This window comes from Molothrus aeneus, chromosome 7 (assembly GCF_037042795.1).
Source record: "Molothrus aeneus isolate 106 chromosome 7, BPBGC_Maene_1.0, whole genome shotgun sequence".
NCBI lineage: Eukaryota > Metazoa > Chordata > Aves > Passeriformes > Icteridae > Molothrus > Molothrus aeneus.
Window position 1 is genome coordinate 14685332 of NC_089652.1, and position 27747 is coordinate 14713078.

The window sequence follows — 27747 nt, forward strand, 5'->3', positions numbered from 1 at the left end:
TTTCCCCCACCCAGCTGCATCCATTTGGTCTCTCAGAAATTTAAAAATCTGAATACAAAGAGAATACCTTGATACAGAATTGTATCTTCAAAATGAACTTTATTGATATTTAAACTAAATCCTCTTCCCCAGAGGCTAAATATGTTTCAAAACTTTTCCTAGACCTCATTCTCCAAGAAGGGCATAGAAGGTGGGAAGTGCAGTTACAGTGATATGCAAAAACTGACCAAAACAGTTTGTTTTAAAATTTTAATTTTTAACTGTGATTGAATTTGAAGTTAAATTTGGATGTAAGAAGATCTACTTTATTAAAAAATAATAGTCTCTTCATTCTTAGAATAATATGCTGCAAAAATGAAAAATCAATAGAGGCAACCCTGAGAATAGGGGAAAAACAGTTGAATGTCTCAGTTACTTGTATCTCTTCATTTCTTGCTGCCTTCTTCATGAAATAAGTTACTTGTCAATAACAATGTATTTACAAATTTGTAATACTCATAATACACTGACCAGTCATGCTAGGTCTAAATACGTAGAGAGAAGGGAGGAAATTCCATCTGTCAAGAGTTAGGGAGCATTTTATTGAAATCATGAAACAGTTTGCAGACATTTTGTCATCTGCTGTATTTTTTCTTGTCTATGGAGAGGCTCTGAAAAATATTACTCTTTAGAGCAGGAATTCTAGTAAGAAGTATGAGGAGACATTGCAATGTACAGTGTTCATTATTAAATTAAAGAAGGCACTTGCTCTCCTGCTTGCCTGAAGATTATATAAAAACAAACAAAAAAAAACCCACCTAAAAATATGTCTGCAGGGAAAGGGAAAGTGGTAATGCCAAAAGAGGTTAAATATGTCCACAGAATACATTCATATTTAAAAAGACAATGATAAAAGTAATGATCTAATGACTTAACCAGATGCTTCTATTGCATAATATAAACTTTGAAAGTTAATACCACATTTGAATTATTTTATTTTTTCTTTCTTACTTAAAAAAAAAAGAATAAACACAATCCCAAAACTAAACCAAGCAACTAAAGCTCTTCAACGTTCTGTTCATCCAGGTGGCATCACCACTGCCACAACAGAGTAATCCACTCGAGAGCAAGAGCAATTTAATTCAATAAACATATCCTCCTACCAGTTCTTGATTTTATTTCTTAACCATTGACTAGACGATAATGCAACCCCAAAGCAGAATAATCATCAGGTCCAACTGTTTGTCTGTCAAATAGACAATCCGTCATTATGTTCTGCATTGCAGAGTGCTTCGAGTGCATATTCAGCCACAGGCTGAGTGCCACATTCAAAAAGCATTTGAGAAGAGACAGAAAAAAATATAAGGAGCTAGTAAATGGGTAGGCAAAAGTGATAGAGTCCACATTTCTGGTCAACTCCAGTGTCTGGCCAGGAAGAAGGTAGCTGGTATATAAGAAGAGGGACATGCAGAAACATTGCCTCCACCAAAACCAAAATGTTTTCATCTCCCCACAGTTTAACAGAACTCATACAGTTGTGTATGATTGTGAACTCAAACTTGTTTTCATGTGTCTTGTCCTGTCACCAATGTAACTATCCTTATATTTTCCTTGTGGTGTCTTCTATCTTCACAGCTTCAGAATATTTTGATTTGTATCTACCTTCAGTACCAGTTAGAGTTCATCCTAGTGACAAGAAAATAAACAATGGAGTTTCTCTGAAACTACAAACAAAAATATTTTTTCATATGATTTTAAAATTTTCAGTAGCAATAATTTTTCAATTGGAAAAACATTTCTTAAGCAGCTGTGTGTTAATATCTTGTTAAGTTTACCCAATCTTGCCTCTGTAATTTGCATTTAATACTATGGATAAAGAACAAATACTAACATCATTTTAAATAGTTATTATTTATAGCAAGTCTTTTGAAAAGGCTCCACAGTAAGTGTTCTTACCTTATTTCTAGATTTTTTTCTTTTTTCTTTCTTTTCCATTGCTTCTAATTTTTCATTCAAAAGGTCAGCTATACCTTTTGCATCTCTGCTGTCTATGTATTCCCCAAGAACACTTTTCTTAAAAGAAAACAAAAATAGAGCATGGGTAATATGTTACACAATTTTCAGACAAAATTCAAGAGAAAAGCAGGGCAGAATACAATGGCCTTGGTAGCTTGATTTATGATTCATGAATATATTTTTGTCTCTGTTTAAACAATGCTAATTTGCATTGTATTAAGAACCACTCTTAGCTGCTAGTTTTCAGAACAACACTAATTTTGTTCCAATCATTAAAGAAACCTGAAATAGTTACAATTTGCTCACATTTATTGAGGTGAGTGTTTAAGCTAGACAGCTATTACAAGTCTGCCACTTTGTAATCTATATGAAATCTGTTGCTGTGGGGGGCTACTTTGAAGACCTAGAATGTCTTTACACTTCACCACAGAAAATCTCATGGAATTTGGTGGGATTGTGCCACGAAAGATTTCTAGAACTTCCCATTAAAAATTCAGTTAAAAAAAGGAAAATAAGTTAAGCCAGTTCTCTATCAGAAATCAGTGAATACTTTTTCTTCAGCATTAAAACATTAAAAAAGTCACTATAATGTTTCTGAAATTTATTAGTGTTACAAGAATAAAGGCAATCCCTATAAATATCTGAATACTCCTTGTATTTTTAATTTATACTATCACTCTCTTAGTAGGAAATGTTGATCTGAAAGAGTCCCACTGATAATTGAAATAGTTTGATAAGGTTTGTTTTTGAGACAACACAACCATCTATTTTTCATTAATTATCTGTCTTACAATACATTTGATGTCTAAATTGGTCTTTCAATATAATAACAGGATTTAATTATACTTCTCATTAGCCAAAAAGAAGTTGTCTGTATTTCATTTAGAGAGAGACCATCTACTTTAGGGTAGTTGGTGATGGAATTGGTAAAAGTTGAAAAACATTTTGTCATCCAAGACCTTGCAAATCACACCCTAGTTCTGATTAAGCCCACATTTTAATTATTATTAGAATTCTATTTAGTTCTATTAATTTGCAATTTGTTATTATTGTATCACTGTTCTACTATTTTAAGTATTACTGAAACTGATTATTTGGAGATACAGATATATATAAACAATTCACTTTAAATATGTGACAGAAGTATTCTCTTTAGTTTTAAGGTGAAATGAAATACATTTACTAACAGTATCTGCTCAACACTAACATTTTACCTTTGTTCCTTGGTAGGGGTAAAACTTAACAGTAGGATAGGCTCTGATATCAGCAGTCTGACAGGTGTGACCATATGCCTGACAGTCTACTTTTCCAGCTTTTACTTTTCCTTTAACAGCCTGAAAAGAAACATTTATTAGAAACAAACTACAAGTTTACAGGGGTGAGTAAAAGCAAGTAAGTGGAATAAGCCAGCAGTGTGGCTAAAAAGAAAAGTGTTGCTCAAATCTTTGAAATATTTCAGAGTAGTTCCTTGCTTGTTTCCCAGACTGTCAGCCTTGTGCCAGGTGTCTCTCTTTGTATTCAGAGAGCACTTGTACTTGAATTCAGGGCAAAGCACAAAAGCACACCACAGCTCCAAGGGCCACTCCATCAAAAGCTGAAATCTGTTTCGAAAGAGGGTCCCTGTGTGTCTGTCTGTGGAAGACAACACCCACTGTCTAGTGGGACCTAGAAGCGTGCAGCACTCCCCAAGTAGGAGGCTCATGGAAGTATTGTGGGTTTTGGATGACTGCTAAGAAATAAAGTGCCATCAGCACTTTAAGTAAGATTTTAACCATTACAATAATAACAAGCTGCCAGTATATTTAAAAACATACCCTTGCAAGCATCTCAAATTCAGGAGCAAAGTTTTGGCAAGGTCCACACCAAGGAGCATAGAAATCAATGACCCAATGATCTTTTCCATTCAGAACTTTTTCTGTGAAACTCTGAGGGGTGAGATCTACAGACACCTGTGGTAAATACCTGTGTAAAGGAAGAGTAACAATCAGAATGCATTCAAAACTGTAAACAATAGCAAATTGCATTTAAGAAAAGCTTCTGAAATTAAGAACATGAGTAGTCTGGAAATCCCTATTTCACACTTTGAACTATAGGAGAATAACTTCTTAAATGTGGTAAACAAAATAATATGGTCTGCAGGAGATGAGTAGACAACAAGGAGTATGCTATTTCTCCAAATTCTAAAAGCAGTAAATTAAAGGATGTAGAAACTTGAACGTCTTAAATTAAGCAATACATATACCCAAGTGTTTCTAGTTCTTGATTTACACAGTATTTAAATATTAATTTATCCTAGCAAGCAGTTTATGAACAAAGTTGAGTGCAGTAACTTACCCCAATGCCCAGCCTCTGAGTGAATAGGCATCTCTGTGCCATCCATTGTAGCTACTATAAAAATGTAAAAGAAAAAACAAAAAGCCAGTTGCACAGTAGTTTGAATTATTCTGAGGAAAAAACCTTACAAACAACTTACTCTGAAGAGTGGTGATAATCAAATAAAGAATGTAAATGCATATATTCTAGGATATATTTCTACCCTGCTTTCAAATCTGAATAAATGAAAAGTTTCAAAGACAGAATTTAAACCTATAAAATTAAGGACTAGAAGACCAAGACGAGAAAAAGAAGAAATAAAAATTAAGATTCACGTGTAATTTCAAATTACTGCAATGAAATGGCAAAATAAAATCCCTAGTTTGAAGTAACAAGGCCAATGCTATGCAGTACAGTAATGTCCTAACAGCCTATTTTAATAGCTGTGATAACCATCTTCTACACAACAGAAGAGGTGTATTTGTCTTGTTTCACAGCATGGAATGTTTCCCAAAAGGAAGCAATGTACTTACTAATAGTGGTGAGCCGTGTTTGATTTTTGAGGAAAGAGTCTGATTTCAGGATAGCCCCGAACACTTTCTTGGTGACAGAAAGAGTAATATTTTTGACAATCCACACTGCCTACACTGATTAACCCATTTAACATCTGAAAAAGAAAGAAGAAAACCTACCATCAAATATGTTAACCAATACTGCTACAATTTCCATAATACTTCTTAGTTGGGGGAAAAAAATCTCAACAAAACAGACCAAGATTATCACAAGGCCTTCCTCTTCCCTGTAAACAGATCAGTGGTACCAGAGCCAGCCACCCAGGTGCATTCCCATCATGCACACATTTAGTAAAGGCTGCATGCACAGGGCTCACAAGGCACCTACCTTAGCTCAAAGGCACTCAGGACTGGGATTATTTAGTGCAAAGAATGCCCTGTTCCTGTGTGCCCCATGACAGCTCAGTAACTGTGCCAATGCTGGTGCAGTGCAGATGTGCCAGTGTGTCACTGTGACCCTGTCCTGAACACACTCTATTTGCTGCAAAGGCCCAAATTACCCAGCATGGGCAGGGAAGCTGATGATTACTCAATGTGTCCTACAGAGCTACTAACACTTCACAGACATTCCAACGGGATAGAAAATCCTGGCTATAATTCCTAGTTGAGTTCTAAATGTCTCAAAGTCACAGGCTTGTTTCCAAAGCCCTTCTTTCCCCCCCCCAAATTTTCTAGTTCAAATTCCTGTGAACACCTCCAGGAACGGTTGTCAGTAGAATAATAGTACTTTTGCAAATGAGAGAATGCTACAATGACCTTACACACTTGTAACCAACATGAAAAACTGGAATACAGTATCAGTGTATTGAAGCTTTTAAAAAGCTGAATAAAAACTTTGTATTTGGAACAATACAAAACTGTCAGGTAGGAATTGCCTGTTTTGGTGGCAGTATTCGACTCTATATTTTCTCAGCTGACAATTCTCTTAAGAAAGCAGTTGTGCCATCTCAGCAATTTCCCAGAAGAGGAACAAAAGCAGAAAAGTGTTTGAATGTGATTTACCCTGGCCATTTTCTTCCATTCTGGCATTAAGGCCTGGCAAGGTCCACACCATGGAGCATAGAAGTCCACCATCCAGATCTCCTCTCGCTTTCTTCTCTGAACCAATTCAGCAAATGTCTCTGGTGTTAGGGACACCACTGATGGATTCCTAAGATCCTAAATAAAGATAGCTCATAGACATAACTCATTGTTGCACAGTGTATCCCCTATCTAGGGCCATCATGTATAAACAGTGCCAAATTTCGAGAATGTTCTGTGAAATTTGCTTGCTGCTCTGTCAGGGAAGACCCCACATCACCGAAAAGCATAGAAGCACGAAAAGACATTCCTTCAACCCAAAAATCTTATTTTTAAAAGCCTAAGTTGTTGAGAAAAACTATCAAAAAAGTACACCCAGGCTCCAAAAGGGAGGTTTTCTGCCTTCTCTCAATAGAAGAAGGTAAAAACTATGAAATCATGCTTAACTAGCAGAAACAGGTGCTACAAAACTCAGCCATGCTATTTAAGCTGGAATCCAAAAGAACACATATAGTGCACTATGGGCCTCTGAATGCCAACTGAAAGACTAATCTCCACCTGTTTCTGCATGTTCTTGAAGCTGTTTTTTCTGAGCTACCTAGAGAGAAATGTCTCTTCAAAAAGTGAAAAAGAGCCTGTGGATATAGCAGTGAACCTGAATGCTGGAGCCAAGTTGGGTGCCAGAATTCTAGCATCAACAGTGATCAATACCAGTAATTTGCAGTTAAAGTTCAAGGACAGCTGAAAAATGTGGACAGCAGCAATCTAATTGACAAAAATGTGAACCCCCTCCTATATCAAGGTGTGTATGTGAAGCATTTCCACCTTAAAAGTTGGAAGTACTGTAACATTCATTCCCTTATTCTCTCCATAAGATAGAAATAATTATCATTATTTTGCAGATTGGAAGGGATTTTTTTTTATTTGCTAATGACCTCAAATAAATTATGTGACAGAGTAGGGAAATGAATCCATTAGTTGTCAAGTCTCTCACTGACAGTTGCTGGATCACTTTTCTTCCCTGAAGTTTTTTCACTTTTATTTTCCTTGTCCAATTAAAAGAAAAAAAAAATCTTACAATCTTCCAGCTGAAGAATGTATTTGTGTATGAACTGCATAGAAGAAGACTGCAACCAACATTATTATTTACATACCTCTATAAACTCCAAGATTTGCTCAGCTGAGTGGTGTCCTTCATACTCATGAACATCAGACTGATTGAACACAACTGTTGTTGGGTAAGCTCGAATGTTATGCTGATAAAACAAGACAGTAACAAATTCCACAGAATGATTAAGGCTCTTGGACTTGCCTCTAACTGTCCCTGGTATTGGTGGCTCAAGCTGCTCATCTGTTCAGTTTGTACAGTACAAGTGCTCAGGCTTACTTGCAGCTGAGAATCTGACACCGTAACAAATCAGTACAGAGAAGATGCCAATTGTATTTAGAGATGGCAAACTGTGTTCTCAATTTAAAAACCAGCCAGTAATTCTTCTGCCATGCTCCACAAACACAGCAATTAATCCATGGGCCTCCTAAGCCTTAGCTTTAAAACTATTCCCAGTCCTCAGATGGAATGTTTGGACTGTATGAATAACTATTGTTTACCATTGAACACAGCCAGTTCCCATCATCTGAATTCCTCGGTGGGTAAACACATCTAAATAAAACTTGAAAAAGTTCATCCTTTTTTGCTCATTTTCCATGCATTTTCAGACATTAACCCCAGGCCCCAGAATTATTAAATTCTGAGACTTCTGAAGTCTCCCAGTAACACTATGAAATTAGAATAAAATCTGCCTGTATTCCACATTGATACATTATCTATAGTGTTTATATAGTTTGCTTCTTTAAAAAAAAATGATACAAGTGCCTCTTCAATTTAGGGCCCTTTAGGAAAGTCCTTAAAGGACAAACATCGTCTGCCCATATCCTCCTACCCCCAATCCAAAGAAAATGATATTGTTTGAAAAGATTATATTTGTATTTCTTTATTTTTAGTTCCTGCAGCTTACCATGTTGCAAAGGCCTTCATGGACAGTACAGTCTAGTGTTCCAAATTTAAGCTGACCATAAAGATGTTTAGATGCTTTTCTCAGCTCTGGTAACAAAGCTCGACAAGGAGGACACCACTAGAAGACAAAATGCAAGTAAGTGCAATTGCTTTTCCCAGAGGTAGCTCTCAGGAGAATATTCAAGATTAATCATCTGCTGCTTTGACAACAGAGTCCACTAAACACAAAACCCAGTTAGGAGCTAGAGCTGCTGGGGAAAGAGGAATTAGAACACCCTCTCATGATGCTGAAGGGCACTTTCTAGCTACTCCTTAGTACCTTGTTACATAGTTACAGAACAGATTTTAGAAGGAGGAATATACAGAAATCAAATATTTACCGGTGCAAAGAAATCCACAAGCCATGGTTCTTTATCTTTGTCAGGAAAATTCTGAGGTCCCAGTGTGATGACATGGGAGTTCACACTTTCTTTGGCAAATGCAACAATGTCATATAAGATCTTCTTTCCTTCAAAAAACAATGTAGAAAGGAAATTCAGTTTTAACCTATGAGAGGTGTAATTAGAAAACTCTTTGAAAGCAATAGGAGTCTTTCAGATCCCTTGTCTAATCTTTAAACCCAGCCTGCTTAAGTAAATGTAGCATAAAATTATGTTACTTTTCCTTAGGAGGACAATGTTAAACTGTCCAAACCTATGCAGGCAGGACATACTGTAGTTGATAGTTGATATGTGGCTAAATATTAAACTGGACAGTTACCCAATATTAGCCAAATAAATACTTTATCCAAGACAAAACATGTTTTTGTCAAACAAAATGATGAAATTTTTTTGTGACAGGATTATTGGTCATTTTACCATCTTACTTGTGTTGGAATTAAAAAGTACAATTCTAGATACACTGGACTTGGCAAAGGGATTGACAAGGTTAAAACTTCAAGCAAAATAGATTATATTGATAAATCACAGCTATTTAGGTGTAACTGAAATTACTGCTCACACAGCTCCAGTGGGCAAAGATCCAGTCTCTTCATAACCTTTGTATACGTATTTGTCAGCAGAAATGAGTTTGTCTGAGAATAAGAACTTCAGGTTAATCAAATCTGAAGTCACTGCACAATGACTTACCAAGATTTATTACTGTTCTTAGATTTTAAACTGTTGAAGCCCTTCAACATAGCATATAAAAAAGCCTGATTCTTTTGAGGATTATTTTCTCATAAAGACTGGAGTAGATGGCTATTGGTGAATGTTCTACGTGCCATCTATTTTCTAAATAGTAAACCAAACCATTCAGAAAAAAATGCACTGAAGTCCAATGTACTTCTCTTCCACTGTATTCCACACCATTATAAAAATGCTGCATGGATGTGACCTCTTCCTGCCCTCTCTGCAGCAATGTATATACAGGAAGTATATAAGGCTTTTCCTTATATATATTATATATATATATTATACCAATCATTAGATGTATGGGATCATCCTTTCCCCTTGATAAGCCTAATCTTTTCTAAACAGTGAAAAACTTTTCACTTTTCCTGGTTATAATAGTATTGAGGTTCTGGCTTAATCCTAGCAGGCTGTTTCTAATACCTCAGAGGCTGAAAAATGAGAACTTCATCTTGCATAACTGCCTTGTGCTACATTCTCAATGAAGCTACACCTGCTCCTGCAAGCTACAGTTTGGCTTTAGGCTCTCTTCTTCTTCAACCAGCATCACTGAATCCTTTCAGCAGTAAATAGTAACATAGTTCCAGCCTTTCCTGAAAGGAAACTGTGATGTTGGAAATGAAAGTAAGTGGTAAAAGTCTCAGTATCTTGGACAGAATTAACAAAGCATGGAATTAGTGCAGTGGTACATGAAACCAAATCCAAGTTTGTCAAACTGGCTGCACTGTGTAACCAGCAAGTCAGGTCTCTCTGAAGGGTGTGCCTTAGAACATTCTTTGGTTATCCTACCCAAAGCAGAAGCTGTCCCGATCAGCTTCAGAGATTTCATTTGGATGTCATTATGCAAATGATGTTGAAACAGACTGCAAAGACAAACTACATCCCTCAGCATCTGATGACTGCTTACCCAGGAAAAATAGAAAAAAGAAAACCAAAGGAAATTATAAATAGGTTGTGTAAGGCTACATTATGGTCAGAGGAAAGATTGCAAATATTAAAGCTACAAAACTGTTCTTTGGGAAAAAAACATGGTTTGCCAAAGATTTTGTAATCTCAAAGGGATTAGGTCATGATTTAAACTTGCCAAAGTTTCCCTTACCATGATGAATTTCATAATCTCCAGTGCCTTTTCCTTTGAAGACTGCTAAACAAGGCTGATAAACATACAGTTTGTTGCAGATGGTTGGTGAGGAAAGACAGTCAAACTTCCCAACCTATATTTAACAGACAATGCCACTTTAATTAATGCAGCCTAATTTATATCAATTAACATATTTTGAAAGGAAGTAAGAGTCAAAGTTAAAAACATAGAAAACTGATAGCCTTTTTTATAAACAGAGATCTTAAAAAAAATTGATGTTCAAGGAAAACTACCAGCATAACTATATCAAGTTGCTTGCTAATTTTTAATTTAAAGGCCAAAATGGGGAATAAAATCTTAAAGAATTCTCTTTTCCCTCCCTCCAAATACAACAGCAAGGAAGTAAGAAGACATCTAAAATAAATGTAAAATTAAAATTCTTCTAGTCAAAGCAACAATTAAAAAAAAAACCATACTTTATAGATTAATACAATCTGTAAAGGCCTTTAGTGCAAAGTTGAACTTGGATTCTTTTTATTAAGAAAATAATCAACATGATCACAGGGTTTTCTGAATAATTCATATGTTAATTATATTAATAGTTCCACATACATAAATTTGATGTTGCAATGTTAATTTATAATTATTAATAGAATGGGATCTGCAGCAACACTTCCAACAACAGAGCAGATTTAAAAGATAATCTCTCTCTACTTTTAAATTATTAAAAACATACAGGAAATGATTGCTTTAAATAAAAAACTTTACTGCAGATCTACTATAAGAAAGTATATCTCTTCCAGTACCAGAGGTGGCATGTGCTGGTAAAAGCTAATAACCATGAAAACCATGATTTGTTCTTGGAATGTAAACAGCATTTAACATTAGATGAGTGAGCACTCTTACCTGAATATGCTCATCTTTCAGTAAAAATTTAAGTTTCTTAAACTCCTGCACATTTGATTTGTCCCCCTCCCCAAACTGGAAGAAAAGCAGCCACCGGTGATGAGCCAGACGGTCCTTTAAACCACAGGGAAAAACAAAGCAACAACACCACAAAAAATTAATCCCAACTACATCAACGTGCAAAATTCTTTTGTGCTTTATAAAGGCAAATGTCCAGTTATCCATCTCCAAAAGACCTCCACTAAACAAGTTCTTTCACACAACCCTTCCACTAAACTTCCTTTTACTGCATCATAATCAAGGAAGTGGAAAAAATCTGCCAGCAAGCTGGGTTGGGTACAAGCTGCACTGTAATGTTGTTGTTTCTGTGTGGGTTTCCTGTTGTAAATTATGCTGCTATGTGCAACTACCAGTGTGGAAAGAGGTTTACTTTTGTTTTTCCTCCAAGACGTGAGCTACTTTTAAGACTCAATTTCAGTTCATACATCAATTATCATGTATTAACAAGTATTTTCTTCTTTTCTAAATTACCAAACAAAACACACTTAGACCAAAATTCTCTACAATGTAGTTGATTCAAAAAATTACTAGAAAACTGCAGTTGCAGAGAGAGTTGCAATGGCAATTTCTGTGATTTCTTACATTCCTATGAAATCTCCTCCCCTCACTTTTGTTATTTTGCTAAACAACAGAAGTGAATGTAGACAAACAATGTTAAATAATTTTGGGTAGAGTTAAAAAGAAGTAATATTCAGTTATATGCTAAGTTTTTGTGTCAACAAGATTTGAAAAACGTAGAAAATAACAAAAAAAATATTATTTGAAGAAATCTTAGCATATTTTTAAAAAAATACCTCCAATGATGCTGCAGAGATGATTTCAAAGTCTGGTAGATGCTGCATTACTTCTTGATATATTTCTCTGGCATCCAAGGAGTTAAGAAACTAGGATAGAGAATTAACTGTCTTTATTACAAGGAATTACAAACATCAACCTGATTAGTACTGAAAGTGTCAGGGAATTTATTCTGATTTGTTCCTTTCAATCAAATGGAGAATGCAGCTAATAATATTTTATTTGATCAACTTCTTTTTCATACATGTAATTCCACAAACATCACTATCAGAATACTGCTTTTAACTCACTTGCCTACAATATTCAACTCAAGAAATTGTATTTTGTCAAGACAGGGACCAAGAGCGTGAAATTCAAATTTCACACCAAATCCAACAATCAAGCTTACAAGATTTCCAATCTAGTTTTACAGCCTTTCATAACTGCACTGTAGAGATATTTAGATTTCCTTAACTTGTAAAATTTTGGAAGTAATATGAATCAGTAACTGAGTTGGTAAGTTAAAACGTTCAAAGTAGGTAGGTTGCAATTTATTTTCCTCCTTTTAAAAATATAGGTAACAGTAGTGACAATAAAGGAACAAGTCGTGCTTCAAACAGAAATGCCTCCCATCAATTAGGGAAGTTAAAACTACCACACAAATGTAGGTTGCAATTTTAGAATAGAACTGAGCAGTAAAATTTGTACTGACAGACACTGTAGGAGTACTTTTATCACACATGTCAGGGTAGCATTTCTCAAACTTGTGATACCTGCTGCATATTATTTCTGGAATAAAAAATCAGGGGCACATCAAAGACCATAGTACCATTTAGGGTGGAAAAGACCTTTAAAATCATTTAAGTCCAAGCTGCCAGCAGCTGCCAAGTTCACCACTCTAAACCACGTCCCCAAGTGCAATGTCCACACATGTCTTTTAAATACCCCGGGGATACTGACTGAACCACATCCCTCAGGGCACTTCCAGTGCCTCACAACCCTTCTGCTAAAGAAAGATTTGCCAACATTCAATCTAAACCTCCCTTGCTTGAGACCATTTCCTCTTGTCCTGTCAGTTTTTACTCAGGAGAAGAGACTCCCAGGCTTGCCAGGACAGCTGGACAGCAGGTTTAGAATCAGCTCTTGGGGCAGTCACAGAGCACTTCCCAGCCCTCAACTCCCTGAGCTGCTCAGGGACCCTCCTGGGGAGGTGGCCAGGCAGAGTCACAGGCTGCTGTTCACTCTCCCAGCAAACTGGAATCGCCTCCAGGATCACTGCCTGAGCAGACACAGGGATAGAAACTCATGCAGAACATACCAGCTTAGAAGAGAAAAGAAAAAGGCATCTTTTCAGTTGTGTATCATCAGTCTGGAAATGATCTATACATTCCTTTAGCATGGTTATCACTTTGTTTATCTAAATAGATAATCAAAGACAAGTCATACCAAAACACCTCCTTTCTCTTTGTTATTTATGGTGGCTCCAGGTGGGAAGTATGCAGTAGTACTAGATGAGACATCTAAGTTATCACAAAGCTCACCCTGGGTGCCACAGTCCATCCAGCCCACATTAACAAGACCTTCCTGTAATTAGGAAAAAAACAACATAAAACAAATCCAAAGAAAAGTATTTTTAAATTTCTGGTACAGAAATGCTTTTGAAAATCCCAACACAGGCAATTATTTATAATAATTAGAAAATTAGAAGAAACAACACTGTGATTTATTATGTAATATAAATTTTATTTTATAAAATTCTTAAAAAAAATAGTTATTTCAAAAGCTGCTTGGGCAAAGTATTGAATTCTTCTAAAAGTTAACAGGTGTTATCTTGGTTCTACTAAACTCAGTGAAAGTTTTAGCTACAATCTGATGCTTTCACTTCTGTTATTTTGTTTCAAATATAACATGTAATGCTTTCAAAGTGAAACACTGCTTACCAACATGCCAGCTAGCTTAAGGCGGGTTTGGTAACTCAAGCAATCTGCAAAACAAAAATTTTTTATTTACAAACATAAAACTTCACCTTATTAATGCACTAAATCTACTCTTGCTTAGAATTGCCCCTTTCCCCCCAAAAAACATGACCATTTCTAATGGCATGCTTCCTGGCTATTCATCCAGTATTCCTGGAGTTGTCATATCTAATAATCAGCACTTAATGATTGTCTACTCTAAGTTAAAAAACTCCCAAAATTAACATTCTCCTACTTCATCAACACAGAATCCTCATTTAAACAATTTTACTATTTTCTTCACTGTAAAGAATGACCTTTAAAATTTGTTAATCAGTGTTTAAAAACAAATTAATCTAAGTATCTACATAGAGTCTTGTAATGATATTTCAACAGAAATATCCATTTTCTGTGATACAAATAATAATTCACTATTATAAATACAGCATATGCTTTGAATAGATGCCTTTGGATGCAGATTTTTTTATAAAAATAAGATGCATCAACTTCTCCTTAAGTGAAACAAATTTGAAAACTTAATAATGAAAGGGCTGCAAGTTGAAATCAAGCTATTTACAAATATAAATCCAAGACTGAGGCTCTGGCTATTCAGTTCTCAGAACAAAGGTCTCTTTATAAGGCTGAGAAGTCTTTATTTGTCCAAGGTGTAGTGCATTTACTTAGCTCCACCGGCTAACCAAGGTAACTTTCTCATATATTGTATCCAGTACTAATCCCAAGAAAGCCAGGGACAAACAGCTACAAAAAACTGCTCTGATGTAAAACTAGTGGTAAGAGGCAATTACTGTGTGCAAACCTACCTTATTAACTAACTTATTCAGCTAAATTTTAATATTGGTGGTTTAAGGGGGAGATACAGCCTTTCTGCTGCTCAGCTGTGATAAGAAGCTGGCATGTGCCTCAGCAGTAGCTGTCACCTGAGCTGGAAACTGAAGGAGAAACCTTTTCTGCCACTTCCCCTCCTGATGGGTTACACTCCAGTGCTGCTTTAATGACTCACAGGACATTACAGAAGGACAATAACATAATATTTCCATTAATGTCCTTTTGCCAAACTGCTTTTAACAGAGAACTTAAATGACCCACAGGCCAAATACTGTGGTGACCTAAGATGTTTTTTAGCAGCAAAAGGGATCTTTTTTGTCACATTATTTAAAACATATTTAATATACCTACCCCCACGTTCAGCACAGAAGGTGATCAGCCAACCAACACCAGATGCAAATGAAGTTTCAATAGCATTTACAAAATTTCCTAAGAATGAAACAATTTGCATCAGTTTGCGACTAGTTAAACATGGCCATGAAACAAGGTTTTCTATTTGTATTAGCAAATTACATGAAATATTTTTACTCTCAAAAAAAAGACTTAGCAATAGTTGACAGATTCAGTCATATACATAGTTTCTGCCATATTTTATATAGTAAAAACAATTTCAACAACAACCCCCAAGCCAAACACATGAACATTACCTGCCCATAACTCAGTGACTGTGCTTGTAACATACTGCATGGCAAAGTTCTTTAAGCTCTCTTTTGACCTGTCTCCATAATATTTCACTGGTTGCTATAGAAGACAAAAAGTAAAGTTTATAAAATTAAGCAGAAAAAAAAGGCAAATAACCCCATCCCAAAACCTACTGTGTTCTTCTAAGAGTACTTAAGCAGCTGCAGGACCAACCCCCCACTACCACCCTAGCTGTTCTCTCCCTCCCCGATCAGAATGTTTGAAATGTAACCTTAATTTAAATTTTGTAATGTGATTTCTTCCAAATGCTGCAACATAAGGATAATTTAGTCTTAGAAACACCAGCTCCCAATGATTCTATTTCTATTTAAATAAAAATTGCTTACATCACTCCATTTAGCATTCAACTTCTTGAAACTTATCATTGTCAAAATGTACCCATCTATTTGAGAGCACTTTGTACACCACCCCAGCACCACGACTTAGCAAGCAGCTATAAAGAGTGACACACATCATGCAGGTAGCATGGAGGGAATCTTGCAGAAGAAATTTCCAAGTTTCTTTAGGTATAGAGTCATATTCTTTAAGACTCAACACCACAGACTATGCTTTGTACGTGAAAAGTCCTTGACAACACTATAAGAGAAACTGCTCAAGGAGACTTGTTGCTTTGCTACAGCACCTCTGCTGACAGTAGCTTCCCAATCAAAAGTGATATGTTGCACAGAAAAATTATTCAAAAAATCCATTGTAAAAATATATTAGCATTTATTTCAAATTTATTTGTATCTAAAATATAAATTATATATGTTAACAAATACTTTTTTTTTGACATTAGCTTTGTAAAATAATTTGACTAAGGTAAAGAAAAAGTTATATTTATTATTAAAGGAAGTAACATACTATAAAGCAAGATCGTTGTAAAAAAATCTCTACGACTGAACAAGTATTAAAGAAATACTTCTCCAGATTTCATTCTAAAAACACTTGAAGTCTTATCACTCACCATTCCATTTTTGAAAACGTACAGACTGGGGTAACTGTTAATGCCTTTAATTCGACAAAGCATTCTGTTATCACCACAGTTCACAGCTCCGATGCGTATTACTCCATCCAGCTCCTTAGCAAATTCTCTCCACTAAAAAAAAAGTCAAAAGAGAGGCTATTTTCCTATAAAGATATAATGAACACATGCTTTATTTCTGGAATTTTGAATTGTTATCTCTGGTTTCAGCTTCAGTGTAAAAATCTACTTCATTAAGTTTTAGGCTATTAAAACCAATGAATTTTCAGAGTTCATTTACTTGGTTTACGTACCGTAGGTGCTAAATCATGGCAGTGGGAGCAGCGAGGAGAATAAAAATTCACAAACCACAGTTCTCCTGAGTTAACAGCAGCATCTAGGCGGAGAGAAGAAAACTGTAAGTAAATCATGCACATGTGCAGTGTAGTTACATCTAGGATGTACATTTTTGCTATACTGTATTCCCCAAAAGCTGTATTAAGTATTTAATGTCAGGCACAGTAACAGTAACTCTGATGAACATGCTGTTGTAGGCAGGTGCATGAAAATCCTATCTCAGAAGGTATCAGCACTCTGACTTTCAGCATCTGTTCTATTAATTAAGAAAAAAAGTACTGTCTGCAGATTATTCTAGCTGAAATGTGTGATAGTGTAAGTCTAGTTACAAAATACAAGTTCTAAAAGATTTTTACCCACTAGAATTTTCCATTTCCTTATATTACTTTATGTATGTGAGTCTCACCTGGCAGTATTTTTATGAAGAAATCACGTCTAATGTAATTTAAAAATCCAAGTTAATGTAATTACTAGAAAAGTCAAGGGAAACAAATCATCTTGCTTATGAAAGCAAATAACAGCAATAAAACATACACAAAGAGCAGTTATCAGCTTTAATTACTTGGCTTTCAGCCTGTCCAATTTTCATGTAGTGGATTTTGTAACCTTTATTGACTGCATTAAAATATCCTCACAAAAAAGACAACTAAGGAATATGTTGACCCTGCAAATAGATTAACCAAAGAAAGACTGTGGTCTCAGGGAAATCATGAGGGTCTGCTCTTAGAACAGTTTACAGACAAATTCAGCATGTAGGTCCAATCTTGCACACAGGAAACCATACTCAATATGCAGATGAAAAATCATACAAAATCCAGTATTTTTTACTCTAGCCTCTCTTAGTTACAAACAACTTAGTTGTAATTTTAAAAGGAAAAAAACCTGGACAATATTCACATAGAAACTGTTATCTTTCCACACCTTGTTCTCCTTAGCTGTGCTTTTAGTATCTAGTATCACCTTCTGGTTTTGAACTACACATAACTGACTAGATTTCACAGAAAAAAAATTATATTAGAAAAGTTTTATCAAGTGCATTTTTATACAAGAGAAACAGCAACAATAAATTAGGAGTAACAAAATTTTAATTCAAATAATTTCCTTTTACAGACCTCACAAAATAGCTCTAAAACTTAATGCAAACTGTTTATTGATATTGATCAATTTGCCAACTAGTGTTTAACAGGAAGCATTAAGGGTTTTTTTATTCTTTGTTTTCTCATGTGAAGATGATTTTCCAACATGTGTTTGTAAAGATAGGTAAGAAAAGCCTACTAAGACACAGCTCAATATGTAAAAATTGTACTTTGGGTTGTCATGTTGTCAAACAGCCATTTATTTAAAAAACTTACCAAATTCTCCTCTATCCAGTGTTATAATTTCGGGATCATCATCATAAATACCTATTAAAAAACCAACAATTGCTTTTCATTTTTCCACCTTTAAAACAAACAATCATCTTATGCACAGAAGAAGACAGTAGATTTAAGTTGAAATACTAAACTGGCAGAGGTTTTACAAAAATGCTATCCTTGTTTAACCTCTTGCTAGCTCACTGACTCTCATGCTACCACAGCCACTATCAGAACATTCTTTTGATAATTTAGTAACCAACCATGAAGCCAGCAGAGAATTTGAACTACTGCTGTTATGGCAAGAGAAATGATGTTAGAAATAACATAATCCAGCTGTCAGATTAAAATTCAAGAAGCCTCAGCTCTCACTGAGAGCTTTATATAATGTCCAGAAGTTTCCACACTTTCTCAGCCTCTGGTTACCTAAACATTTAGATCACAAACGTGTTTCCAGCCACAGGCTTTTCTACTAAAAAAGTGTGTGTGTGAATGCAGTGGAATGAAGTGGGTAAGGAAGTTAAGGAAGACAAAGCTAACCAGTCCTACCTAGGGCATCACTACAAAACACTCCACTACTTCAACTACACAAGAAAGGCAGTGCAGAGTACCAAAAATACTAATAAAGAGCATTATATTATGCTACTATGGTTGCAGATTTTTACAGTACCTAACATGGTGAGATGTCATTTCACCTGAAGTACACAAGGATCAAATGCAAATAAATGAGAGAAATTAATATCTACAGGTGACAAGGTACTTTTCATATTACTTTCCATTTATAGCTCACATAATATAGTACATATGTTCACCCATACATATAAATGTATATAAAGCTATACTTGCATATAGGTACACACACATATAAAATATAAAAATAGATGCTCCCTAAATCACTGATTAATAGACATTTCAGGATACTGTTTCTCAATCAAGCAGTGAAACTTCAGGGAGATAAAATTTAAATCTGAAGATGTTTTAGGCTAATTTCCGTATTTTCCTGTGATACTTGTGCCACTGGTTTATTCAATTTCAATCTGCACAGACATTAATTTCTTGGAGACTGGGACATGTTAAATCAAACAACACTAGAAAAAAATTGTTGCCAAGGTAGAGGTTCCTTTCATCCCAATCCAACTATGTTCCTCAGTTCCCTGTTGTAGTTTACTCCTATTACAGCAGCTCTGAGAATCACTAATTGCAGCCTTTCCCTACAACTACCTAAAATTTGTTCAGACAAACATTAAGCAACTTGTCTCAAGATCATTTTAGGTAGACTCTGTTATTTTTTTCAGCTTCTGTTACCTCTTTACTGATGTCTAATTGCATAACTGCATATCAAATAGGCTTGACAGTGCAAAAATTTCCTCTCAAAATCCCCCTGAAGGATACTAAACAAAGAAGGTCTTCCTGCATTAAAAAGTTAAAAAGAGCCCTGATGACATATTAACACTGACATTTAAGTGAAAAAAAATCTTTGCACTTTAAAAAAATAAACAAGAAGTACATCAAAACTTACCAAAATCATAGCGATAGAAGTTCCAGCTCTCGTACCGACCTCCCTGCTGCTGATCTTCGAGACCCTTCTCCCCATATTTATCGTACTTCTTCCGTAGATCTTCATCTTTAAGTACTTCATATGCTCTATTTATTTTCAAAAAATTGTCATGTGCATTTGGATCATTCTATGTAAGGAAAACTATAATTAGTAATTAATCAATAAACCATATAGTGCATATAGTGCTGAGAAAATTATCTTTGGAAATTTTTTTATATTCCTGCTAAGGATGTCAGTTGTGATGGAAGCAGACATTGCACTGTGATCTCAAACCAAACTACAGCAAGGTTTTCTTTCCCAAACCAGGTCTGTCCTCTTATTTCTTCCATCCTCACTAAGTACAACTGAAATACAAAGTGAACTGGTAGGAGGCTGTAACATTCTCCAGTGAACCCTCTTTTTTCAACTCTCTCTTCAGTGGAATTTAAAAAAATACTCAAGAATGAAGACATACCATTTCCTCCATAATCTCTTCCACTCCCCTAGAATCCCTACTTGACCAGTTCAAAATCTCTGCTAGAGACAGATTAATCCCTTCTGGTCTTGACAGTGTAGACAAATGCCACCTCCTTTTATTTAAAAAGCATTTTTGTTCCCAAGATAGCTTGGGAGTTAGAATGGTGAAAAATCTGCAGATATATTTAGAATCCAAGTTTGAGATCTGCACAGGTGCAGTGTGACAGTGTGTGCAAAATGTGCCACACAGTCCTGCTCTTTTAACTTCTGCTAACATGTTTCATTCAAAAGACATTTTCTTAAGATTTTTGTTTTAGCTAGATACACAGGAAATTCATTACCATTATGGAATTTGTCTAATGGGCTCATCTTCTATATATCATCACTAAGGTTGAAAATAACCTGTTGAAAAATCTTTAGTAGTATCTGCATGCTCAGAAACAACAGAATCTGACCCCAAAGACCATTATTTTGAAAGTACCAACAGAGAAAACAAAACTTTCATTTCATAGCTACAAGTTGGAATTCCTAACTTTGCTGACATTTGGTTTTCTCACTGAGCTGTCAGAGGCTCCAGTGTAGTCAGTGAAGGCAGGCCCTGAGCTGATATGAAACACTGCTGTCTTTTGGGACTCCATGCAGTTGTACATACAAAGTTCTAAACCCTTTTATTTCCTGTGAATTTCTGCTTATTTCACGTCATTTCAAGGAAAAACTGATGATGTTTAAAAGTGATTTCTTTGTATTTCAGAAATACAGTAGCACAGACTGAGCCATTCCAATCTTCTCTCTCCAGTTAGTCCAGAGTAACCTCCACTGTTATCCCTTGGCAGTCCCAGGATGCCTGCTTTGTCCTATTTGATACTTGGAGACTGATGTCTCAGAACAGGCTGTTCTTATTTGATGTTTAGAGGAGACTTCAGGGCAGGGAAACAGCAAGTCCCCCGAAACTAAACGGAAAGAGGAAAACTCAACAGCTTACCAACAAGGTAATACAGTACACAAATAAGTTTTCCTCTAGTTACAAAAATATAAGTGAGAATTAAAGAATCTTGACTCCTTTCACTACTGCAATTTAACACAGCCCAAATTCAACTCTATCGCTTTTTGTAAGTTTTCTCTGCAGAAAATCTGAGTCGAACTATATTATCAGGTGATTCACAGAGAGACATTTTTGATAAATTAAAACTGCTTTTTGTTTAAACACTAAGATCCATTAAGTTAACACCTTTGACTTGTTAAAAAGGTAACTTACCTGATTTTTATCAGGGTGCAACTTTAATGCCAGCTTTTTGAATGCTTGTCGTATTTCTCTACTACTTGCTTCTTTGGATACTCCAAGTAAACTATAGTAGTCTTGATCAGTGCATACAAGAACTATTACACATACTAAAAGTAGCAATAAAGACCTTTTAAAATATCTCATATAATCTCCTTTGGATGCTAAAAACTCCATTATGAAGCTTTTGGAAATTTCACAGGCTCTGATTCAAACAGACTTTGGGAAGAGTCTCCAGTAAATGTGCCAACATTCAGAGATACAGCTGTATTTATGGCAGAGCTTTTTAAAACGCCTGTTCTACTTCATGTCACAAGTCTTGCTAGAGAGACACTGTAAGATGACAGAAGAAAAAAACAATTAAACACTACTTCTTCAATAAACACAGGTTAGTAACACACCCCAACACCACCTTGTGCGGATTGCACATGAGCATTTAAGTTTCTGGGTGGCTAATTATCTTCTTTCTGGAAACCACACAAGCGGTAGACCATCTCTTAACAGTTACCTTAATCGGGGTAATCATACACAGCTGCACCGAATGGCACTACAAGCCCCACACCTGTATCGCATCAGAAAAGGCGGGTGTAGGAGGGTTCATACCTACCTTCAGCAGCCCCGCCAGGGCTCATTCCGCGGGAAGGGCCGGTGCCTCTGAGCCGGCCGCCGCCCCGGGGCGGGGGCTGCCCGCCAAGGACGCCCCTCGCAGACAAAGCCGGGCGGGCGAGCCCCGCGCCAGGAGCCGCTGCTGCCGCCGGGAGCGCTCAGGTCGGAGCTCCGCGGGGCCGGGATGCGGCGGGAGGGCTGGGGAGGCACCGGGGCGGGGCGGCCGCCGCGCTCTGCCCTCCCCGCCGCGGGAGCGGGGCCGGCCCCGGGTTCGGGACTGCGGGAGCCGGCGGTGCGAGCGGGCCGGGCGCGGGGCAGGCTGGGACGGCAGCGCCTTCCCCGGCGCCGGCGGAAGGGCGGCCGGATCCGGGATCCGGCTCTGGGCCGGAGGCGGGCGGGGCGGCTCCGGGGCTGACGTGGCCTCCGCGCCCGCCTCGGCCGGGGTGCTCGGCTCCTCCCGACCGCTCCCTCCGGGCGCGCCGGCCCAGCCCCGGCCCGCCCCTTCCTCGCCGGGCCCGCCCCCGGCTGCCACCGCCTGCTGCGGGCACCGTGGGCCCGGGGAGCCCCGGCGGGGCTGGGCGGGGGAGCGGTGCGGGCGGCGGGGCTGGGCAGGGGAGGTTGCCGCAGGCTCTCGCCCAGTCCGCGCCCTGAGCGCACAACCCGCCCGAAGAGTCTCTAGGGACTTAGAGCCAGCGCTGGCGTGTTCTGGGGGTTGCGGGGGATTTCTTTTAAAAGTTCACGTAGGGCTAAGCACTACTAAACACTTAATAGTTTAAGCACTGAACAGTTTTCACCGTTTGTGGAGGAAAAAAAAGTTCGTTGTTTAATGAGTAGGGCCTAAAAAGCGGGTTATGAAATACATATACATGGGAAGAAGTCTTTGCAAGTATTTTCTGTTTCAAAGATAATTCAGGATTATATTGCAATGCCTAGAATTGCGTGTTTCTTAGCGTTTGCCCCTCTGTGCACTTGCTTTGTTTGAAATTATGTCAAATGTCTTGGTTCATTCCCTTGCTCTCGTTTATGTAGGTGGAACCGATCATAAGTTCTGACTACTTTTGCTTCTGACAATATTAAAGTAACATAGGAGTACCTAAGGCTCATTGTTGAAGAGGAATTAAGCTCCTTAGTTTCATCTACCTGAATAAATTTCTGTTGTGAAATATTTTTGGGGAAAAAACCCTATTGAATCAACGAATACAAAGATATGCTCCAGTATAGTGTACCTGAAAAATTAGTTTATAATATTCATATTATTACAGAAACCACAACATCTGTCAAACTATTGATGAAAAACATATCTGCTGAAACATTTATATTTCCTTCTCAATGATTATATGCCAAAGTACCTTACTGGGTGGTGCCTTTGCTTTTAATTTTCAGTTTTTGGAATTTAGATGAGACTCTGTGTTGCAACACTTGTTCCTGTATGTGTGTATTCAGTGACCTGGGGTCTTTCAGATGGGGTGGGGTTAATGTGTTGCAGTCTTTAAAAGCTCATTTAGCATATGAGGATATGTAAAATAAGGCATATTACAACACTTCAGTATATAATATAAATAAACATAAGACATATGAAATGTGTCTGTCTGAAGTAAGTTTTGTGTAACTGTCAAGTGTTTCCAGGTAAGGAAAATCAGTTCTCTCTCAGAGCTCATGTGCAATGAACTATATATTGTGGAATGGGTAAAAGCTCTCCTGTTTAGCTGGAGGAATACAATAATAGGCATTTCTGGATCTTCAGTTGTGATTAAAACTTTAATAAGAACAACTTTTAACTTAAATTGATATTATATATTTGCAAGCAGCGCATGTCTGTAATTATTCACTCAAATACTTGCTTGAATGGTAGTGAGTTTTATGAGTTACTCTGCTGTTCATTTTGTCACTGTCTTTGAATGGCTGATTTGAGCATTAAAAGAGATGGTGAGCGAATGCTTTTATGTGGTCTTGAAGATTCTGATCATTTTAACACCTAACTATCCTAGGTTTATCATATTGCTCAATTTTTCTTCAAGTTGATGTTCTGATTTAATAAAATGCTATATTTTTGTTGTTTCTTTATTGTGTTGATGTTGGGGTTTTTTTGCTTGTTTGTGTTCCCCCCCAGCTGCTGATTTTTTATGAAATTGTGTCTGCATGTCTAGATGGGTTGCTTCTCTTTGTACACTGTGCTGGTGATACATGAAGAGCTGTGCTGTGACATACAGCATTTCATTGATTAATAATATCTATAAATGTTTTGGTTTTCTCCCCTGCTCGGTGGTGTGGACTTGGCTCAAGAGGAGCTGGAGAGACTTGAAGTGGAGTTCTGAGCTTCAGTGTGGTGAACAAGTGGCCAGGAAGAACCAGGAAAAGCTGCTGTAGCTTAAAATGTGCAGTGTGCCCTAGTGCCAGAGGCTTTGGTTTTCATGCAGGGTGTAATGACTCCCATCCCAAATAACTCCACATGACTCACGAGTCACTAAAGTCACCCTTCACTTTGTGATAGGCATTTGTCACCTGCTTATGTAAGGACCCTGCCGCAGTGTAGCTAAGCAGGGCCATTTGTGCATGCACTGTTACCTTTTCTCACCTCTTTGATCTATAAACTCAGAGAACAGACTGAAGTTCATTCTAGTCTAACGTTGTCTTTGGTAGTGAGTTAAAAAAACTCCCTGGCTCAGTGACCATATTGTTGTTTTTTCTATTTCTGCCTTCTACTGTTTGTTTTGAATCAGCTCTATAAAGACATGCCAGGAACTATACATAATAACTGTGAAACCCTTCCTTTTGCTGAAACTACCACATCAAATTCGTACTTAATAAGGATTTTGAGACCTTTTCTCACTAGGCTCAGTTTTTTATTTTCATCCCTCCTTTTTCTGCCAGCTGTCTGATTGTGGCTTTGTGGAGCTGTGTAACCTGATTTTATTTTCCCCTGGGGAACCTGGGGGCAGCATACCTTTTTGTCTTTTATGAAATGCTTTCTAAGTGAGTTCATTAAGCCTTCTTCATTATCTCAAACCTCTCACACTCAGCAGTAGTCATGTCTAGCTTTTACAGCAGTATCCAAACCTGTATCTTGTTTGGTGTTTGTTTTAATATTTCATTTCATAAAATATTTCATCTTATTTATCCTGTTTTTGTAAAGGGGATAAAAAGGAAAAATCTAAAATATTCACTTTTAAATTAGGACTATTTAAAATAAAGGAAACCAGTAGAATTATGGAAAAAGTATTACCATCAAGAAGAAATAGGAATGAAATGGACAACTAGATTTTTCATATGTATTAGACAATAGAAGCTAGGTCAGTAAGCTGGTATTAGATATGAATATTTTATTTAATTATTTGATTAATATGGTACATACATAAAATTACTTTGTAATTTAAATTTAGAAAGCCAGTTGGAAAGGGCACCATCAAATACCATTTTACGGAATATATAAAATGTTTAATTAAGCAGTAAAGCAATATAAACCATCTGCTTCTGTTGAAAGAGTCAAGATGTTAGAAAGCCATTTCTTTTAATTTAAAACATCTATGCATTTTTGATTGCTTTAAAATTAACATTCAGCTTTCATAAGGACTTGCTTATTTTTTCCCTGCAGTGAAATATGCAATAACTGTTAATGAAGAGGACTTTGAACAGAAATTCTGTTCATTTAGCACATTTTGAACTTTATTTTAACGCACCAGTTTTGGTCAGTGAAGTTTCTTGTTCTTGCTAACAGTTTAAAAATGAAAAGCTGCAGTTTGATGCTTTCTGTACGTTGCATGGTGGGCAATTGACGAGGAACTGGGTTTTATTGTATTCCATTCATCAGCTGGGCCTTTTCCTCCAGACTATTTCCTTGGTGCTCAGTAGCTGAAAGTGTCATGAGACACAGCTCTTTCAGGCCAGAGTGCTGCAGACTAGCTCGTCTTGCAGGCTGCTGAAGAGTCAACATGAGCCCCCAGAATCACGTAACTTGTGTCTCCTGGCAGGAGAAGGGGTGCGAGCAGAAGGGAGATGTCTCTTCAGTCATTCAGTGGCAAAATTCCTGGGGAATCCTTGCACAAATGAAAGCCACCTGCCAAATCCAAACTAAAACCTAAACATTCAAAGGAGCTCACAAGGAATTCCGTATCCTTGTTAGCAGGTTTTCAAAATCTGTAAATGGAGCATGGTGAATTTGAACAGGCAAAGCTGTATTTGTCTGGAACTTCCAGGTTTATTTGGAGGTTCTCTGATGCAGTTGGAAAGCTGTTTGCAGGGTGGTTTGCGCCAGTTTTGAAAAGATGAGGAGATAAAATGAGGTATAGCTGTGGGGGCAGAAGTTTCCTGTGACGTATTCTTCACAGTCTAGGGGTTTCTTTACAGACCTTGAACACAAAAATATGCTTTCTGTATGATGTGGTCTGCCAGTTGTTGATTTTTGAATTCCTGCCTATGGTGTTATAAAGTGTTTTTTTCCCTTGTACATTCCAGGGGCTTGCATCTCACTTCCTTTCCTAATAGCTTCACAGAAATCTTTATAACTGTTTTGATGCACAGTTTTATATATACAGACACTGTTATAAGAACATAGTGTTAACACCTGTGCTTTTGTAAATCAAAATAGGACAAATAAGCTGTGAGATCCAACATTTTGCAGGCTTTTCAGGCATCTTAGGTGAAGAGACATTCAGAGATGCCTTCACTATAGTTGGCTGAAAGGGTAAAAATGTTGACAGATTTGATTCCAACACCCTTGTCTTCCCTTCCTCTGTAAGGGCATAAGAGTTTTTCCTAATTCAGTAATAATTTAAGGATGTGGTGACTAGTTTGTATGCAAATCTATAAACTTGACTGGGTCTCTTAAAAAGCTCCACATCTGCAGTGAGACCTCACATAGAGGGGCATGCAAACTGCAGCAGTGTAGCAGCTGGTGGAGCTATCTGAATAGCCTTGAAGTTTTTATTAAAGAAAACAGAAATAAACCCCAAGATTACAGCTCTTCAAAAAGTCTAAATCAAAGCAGAAACCTTGAAAAATGATGATAGATGTGTCACATTGGAAAACAGCGGCAGTCATCTGTCAATGTACAAGAAAAGGGCAAAAAAATGGAAGATGTTCTTAATATTCACAGTATTTAGTCAATATTTTATACAAGATGAGCTTTCTGCTTCTCCTTTATCACTTAAACTTCCCTTTGGGGGTTTCAGAGTTTTAGCAGCCTGCTCTAATTCTGCTGACTTACAGCCACTTTGTGTGGTGCACTGGCCCCTTTTCGGCAATTCTGAGCTGCCTGGCACTGTTTGGAAACAAAACAAAGCATTCCTATTGCACTACTGAGATTTCCCATCTCCACAAACTGCATACTACAGCTATGGCCCATGAAGAGAAAGTCCAATTATTGACTTTAAACTGATGATATGAGTTAGGACAAAACGAGACAAGTCTGTTTCTCCTGCTTCCTGCCTTCACTGTAAAGCTTTCTTGTTCCTTAATGTTGGGTCTCCTGGTGTGTATGCATGTCTGGCTGGGTGACTTGCTGCAGGCTGAAACCCAGATTTTCTGCTCCCAGTTGATGAGTTTATACCTGGGTGCTGTGCTCTTTATGGAGCACAGTTATTCCTGTAGACCCTTTAGTCCAAATCTAGCTGCTTGGACTGGGAAAAGATGTGTTCACAGGAAGCAGAGGCAAAAGTTATAAAGGTGAAAGAAGTCAGTGATTGGGCAAATTTGGTTTGAGGCTAGGAGATAACAAGTCATGCTTGTTGAAGGCAGTGAAAGGGACTGCTTGGGTATACTGGTTTAGTTATTTAAAGATTAGTGCCTTTCTG

At 37.2% G+C, this 27747-nt stretch overlaps 2 protein-coding genes across 2 annotated transcripts in view; one reads left to right on the forward strand and one right to left on the reverse strand.

Annotated features, from left to right (window-relative positions):
* Positions 1–79: 79 nt before the first annotated feature.
* DNAJC10 (DnaJ heat shock protein family (Hsp40) member C10) lies at positions 80–22090 on the reverse strand. The gene is made up of 23 exons (XM_066553498.1): positions 21960–22090; positions 21329–21685; positions 19579–19744; positions 18060–18110; positions 16665–16747; positions 16354–16485; positions 15353–15446; positions 15057–15134; positions 13845–13888; positions 13351–13488; positions 11925–12014; positions 11071–11184; positions 10183–10297; positions 8295–8422; positions 7916–8032; positions 7055–7156; positions 5883–6038; positions 4842–4975; positions 4330–4383; positions 3810–3957; positions 3210–3329; positions 1936–2052; positions 80–1665 (listed from the first exon to the last, which is right to left on the reverse strand). Exons 2-23 carry the CDS (start codon positions 21527–21529, stop codon positions 1654–1656), a joined length of 2394 nt encoding a protein of 797 aa, XP_066409595.1. The 5' UTR covers positions 21530–21685; positions 21960–22090; the 3' UTR covers positions 80–1653.
* Positions 22073–27747, forward strand: part of PDE1A (phosphodiesterase 1A) — a 201061-nt gene continuing 195386 nt past the window's right edge. Inside the window, exon 1 of the mRNA XM_066553500.1 lies at positions 22073–22120. The gene's annotated coding sequence lies outside the window, so the exon portion shown is untranslated. The remainder of the gene's footprint in view (positions 22121–27747) is intronic.

Coding starts and splice junctions, on each gene's coding strand:
- DNAJC10 (XM_066553498.1), bottom strand. CDS start 21,529: ATGGAGTTTTTAGCATCCAAAGGAGATTATATGAGATATTTTAAAAGG. Junction 4,976..5,882: donor AATGGAAGAAAATGGCCAGG/GTAAATCACATT, acceptor TTTCTTTTTCAG/ATGTTAAATGGGTTAATCAG. Junction 3,330..3,809: donor AATTTGAGATGCTTGCAAGG/GTATGTTTTTAA, acceptor GTTTCTTTTCAG/GCTGTTAAAGGAAAAGTAAA.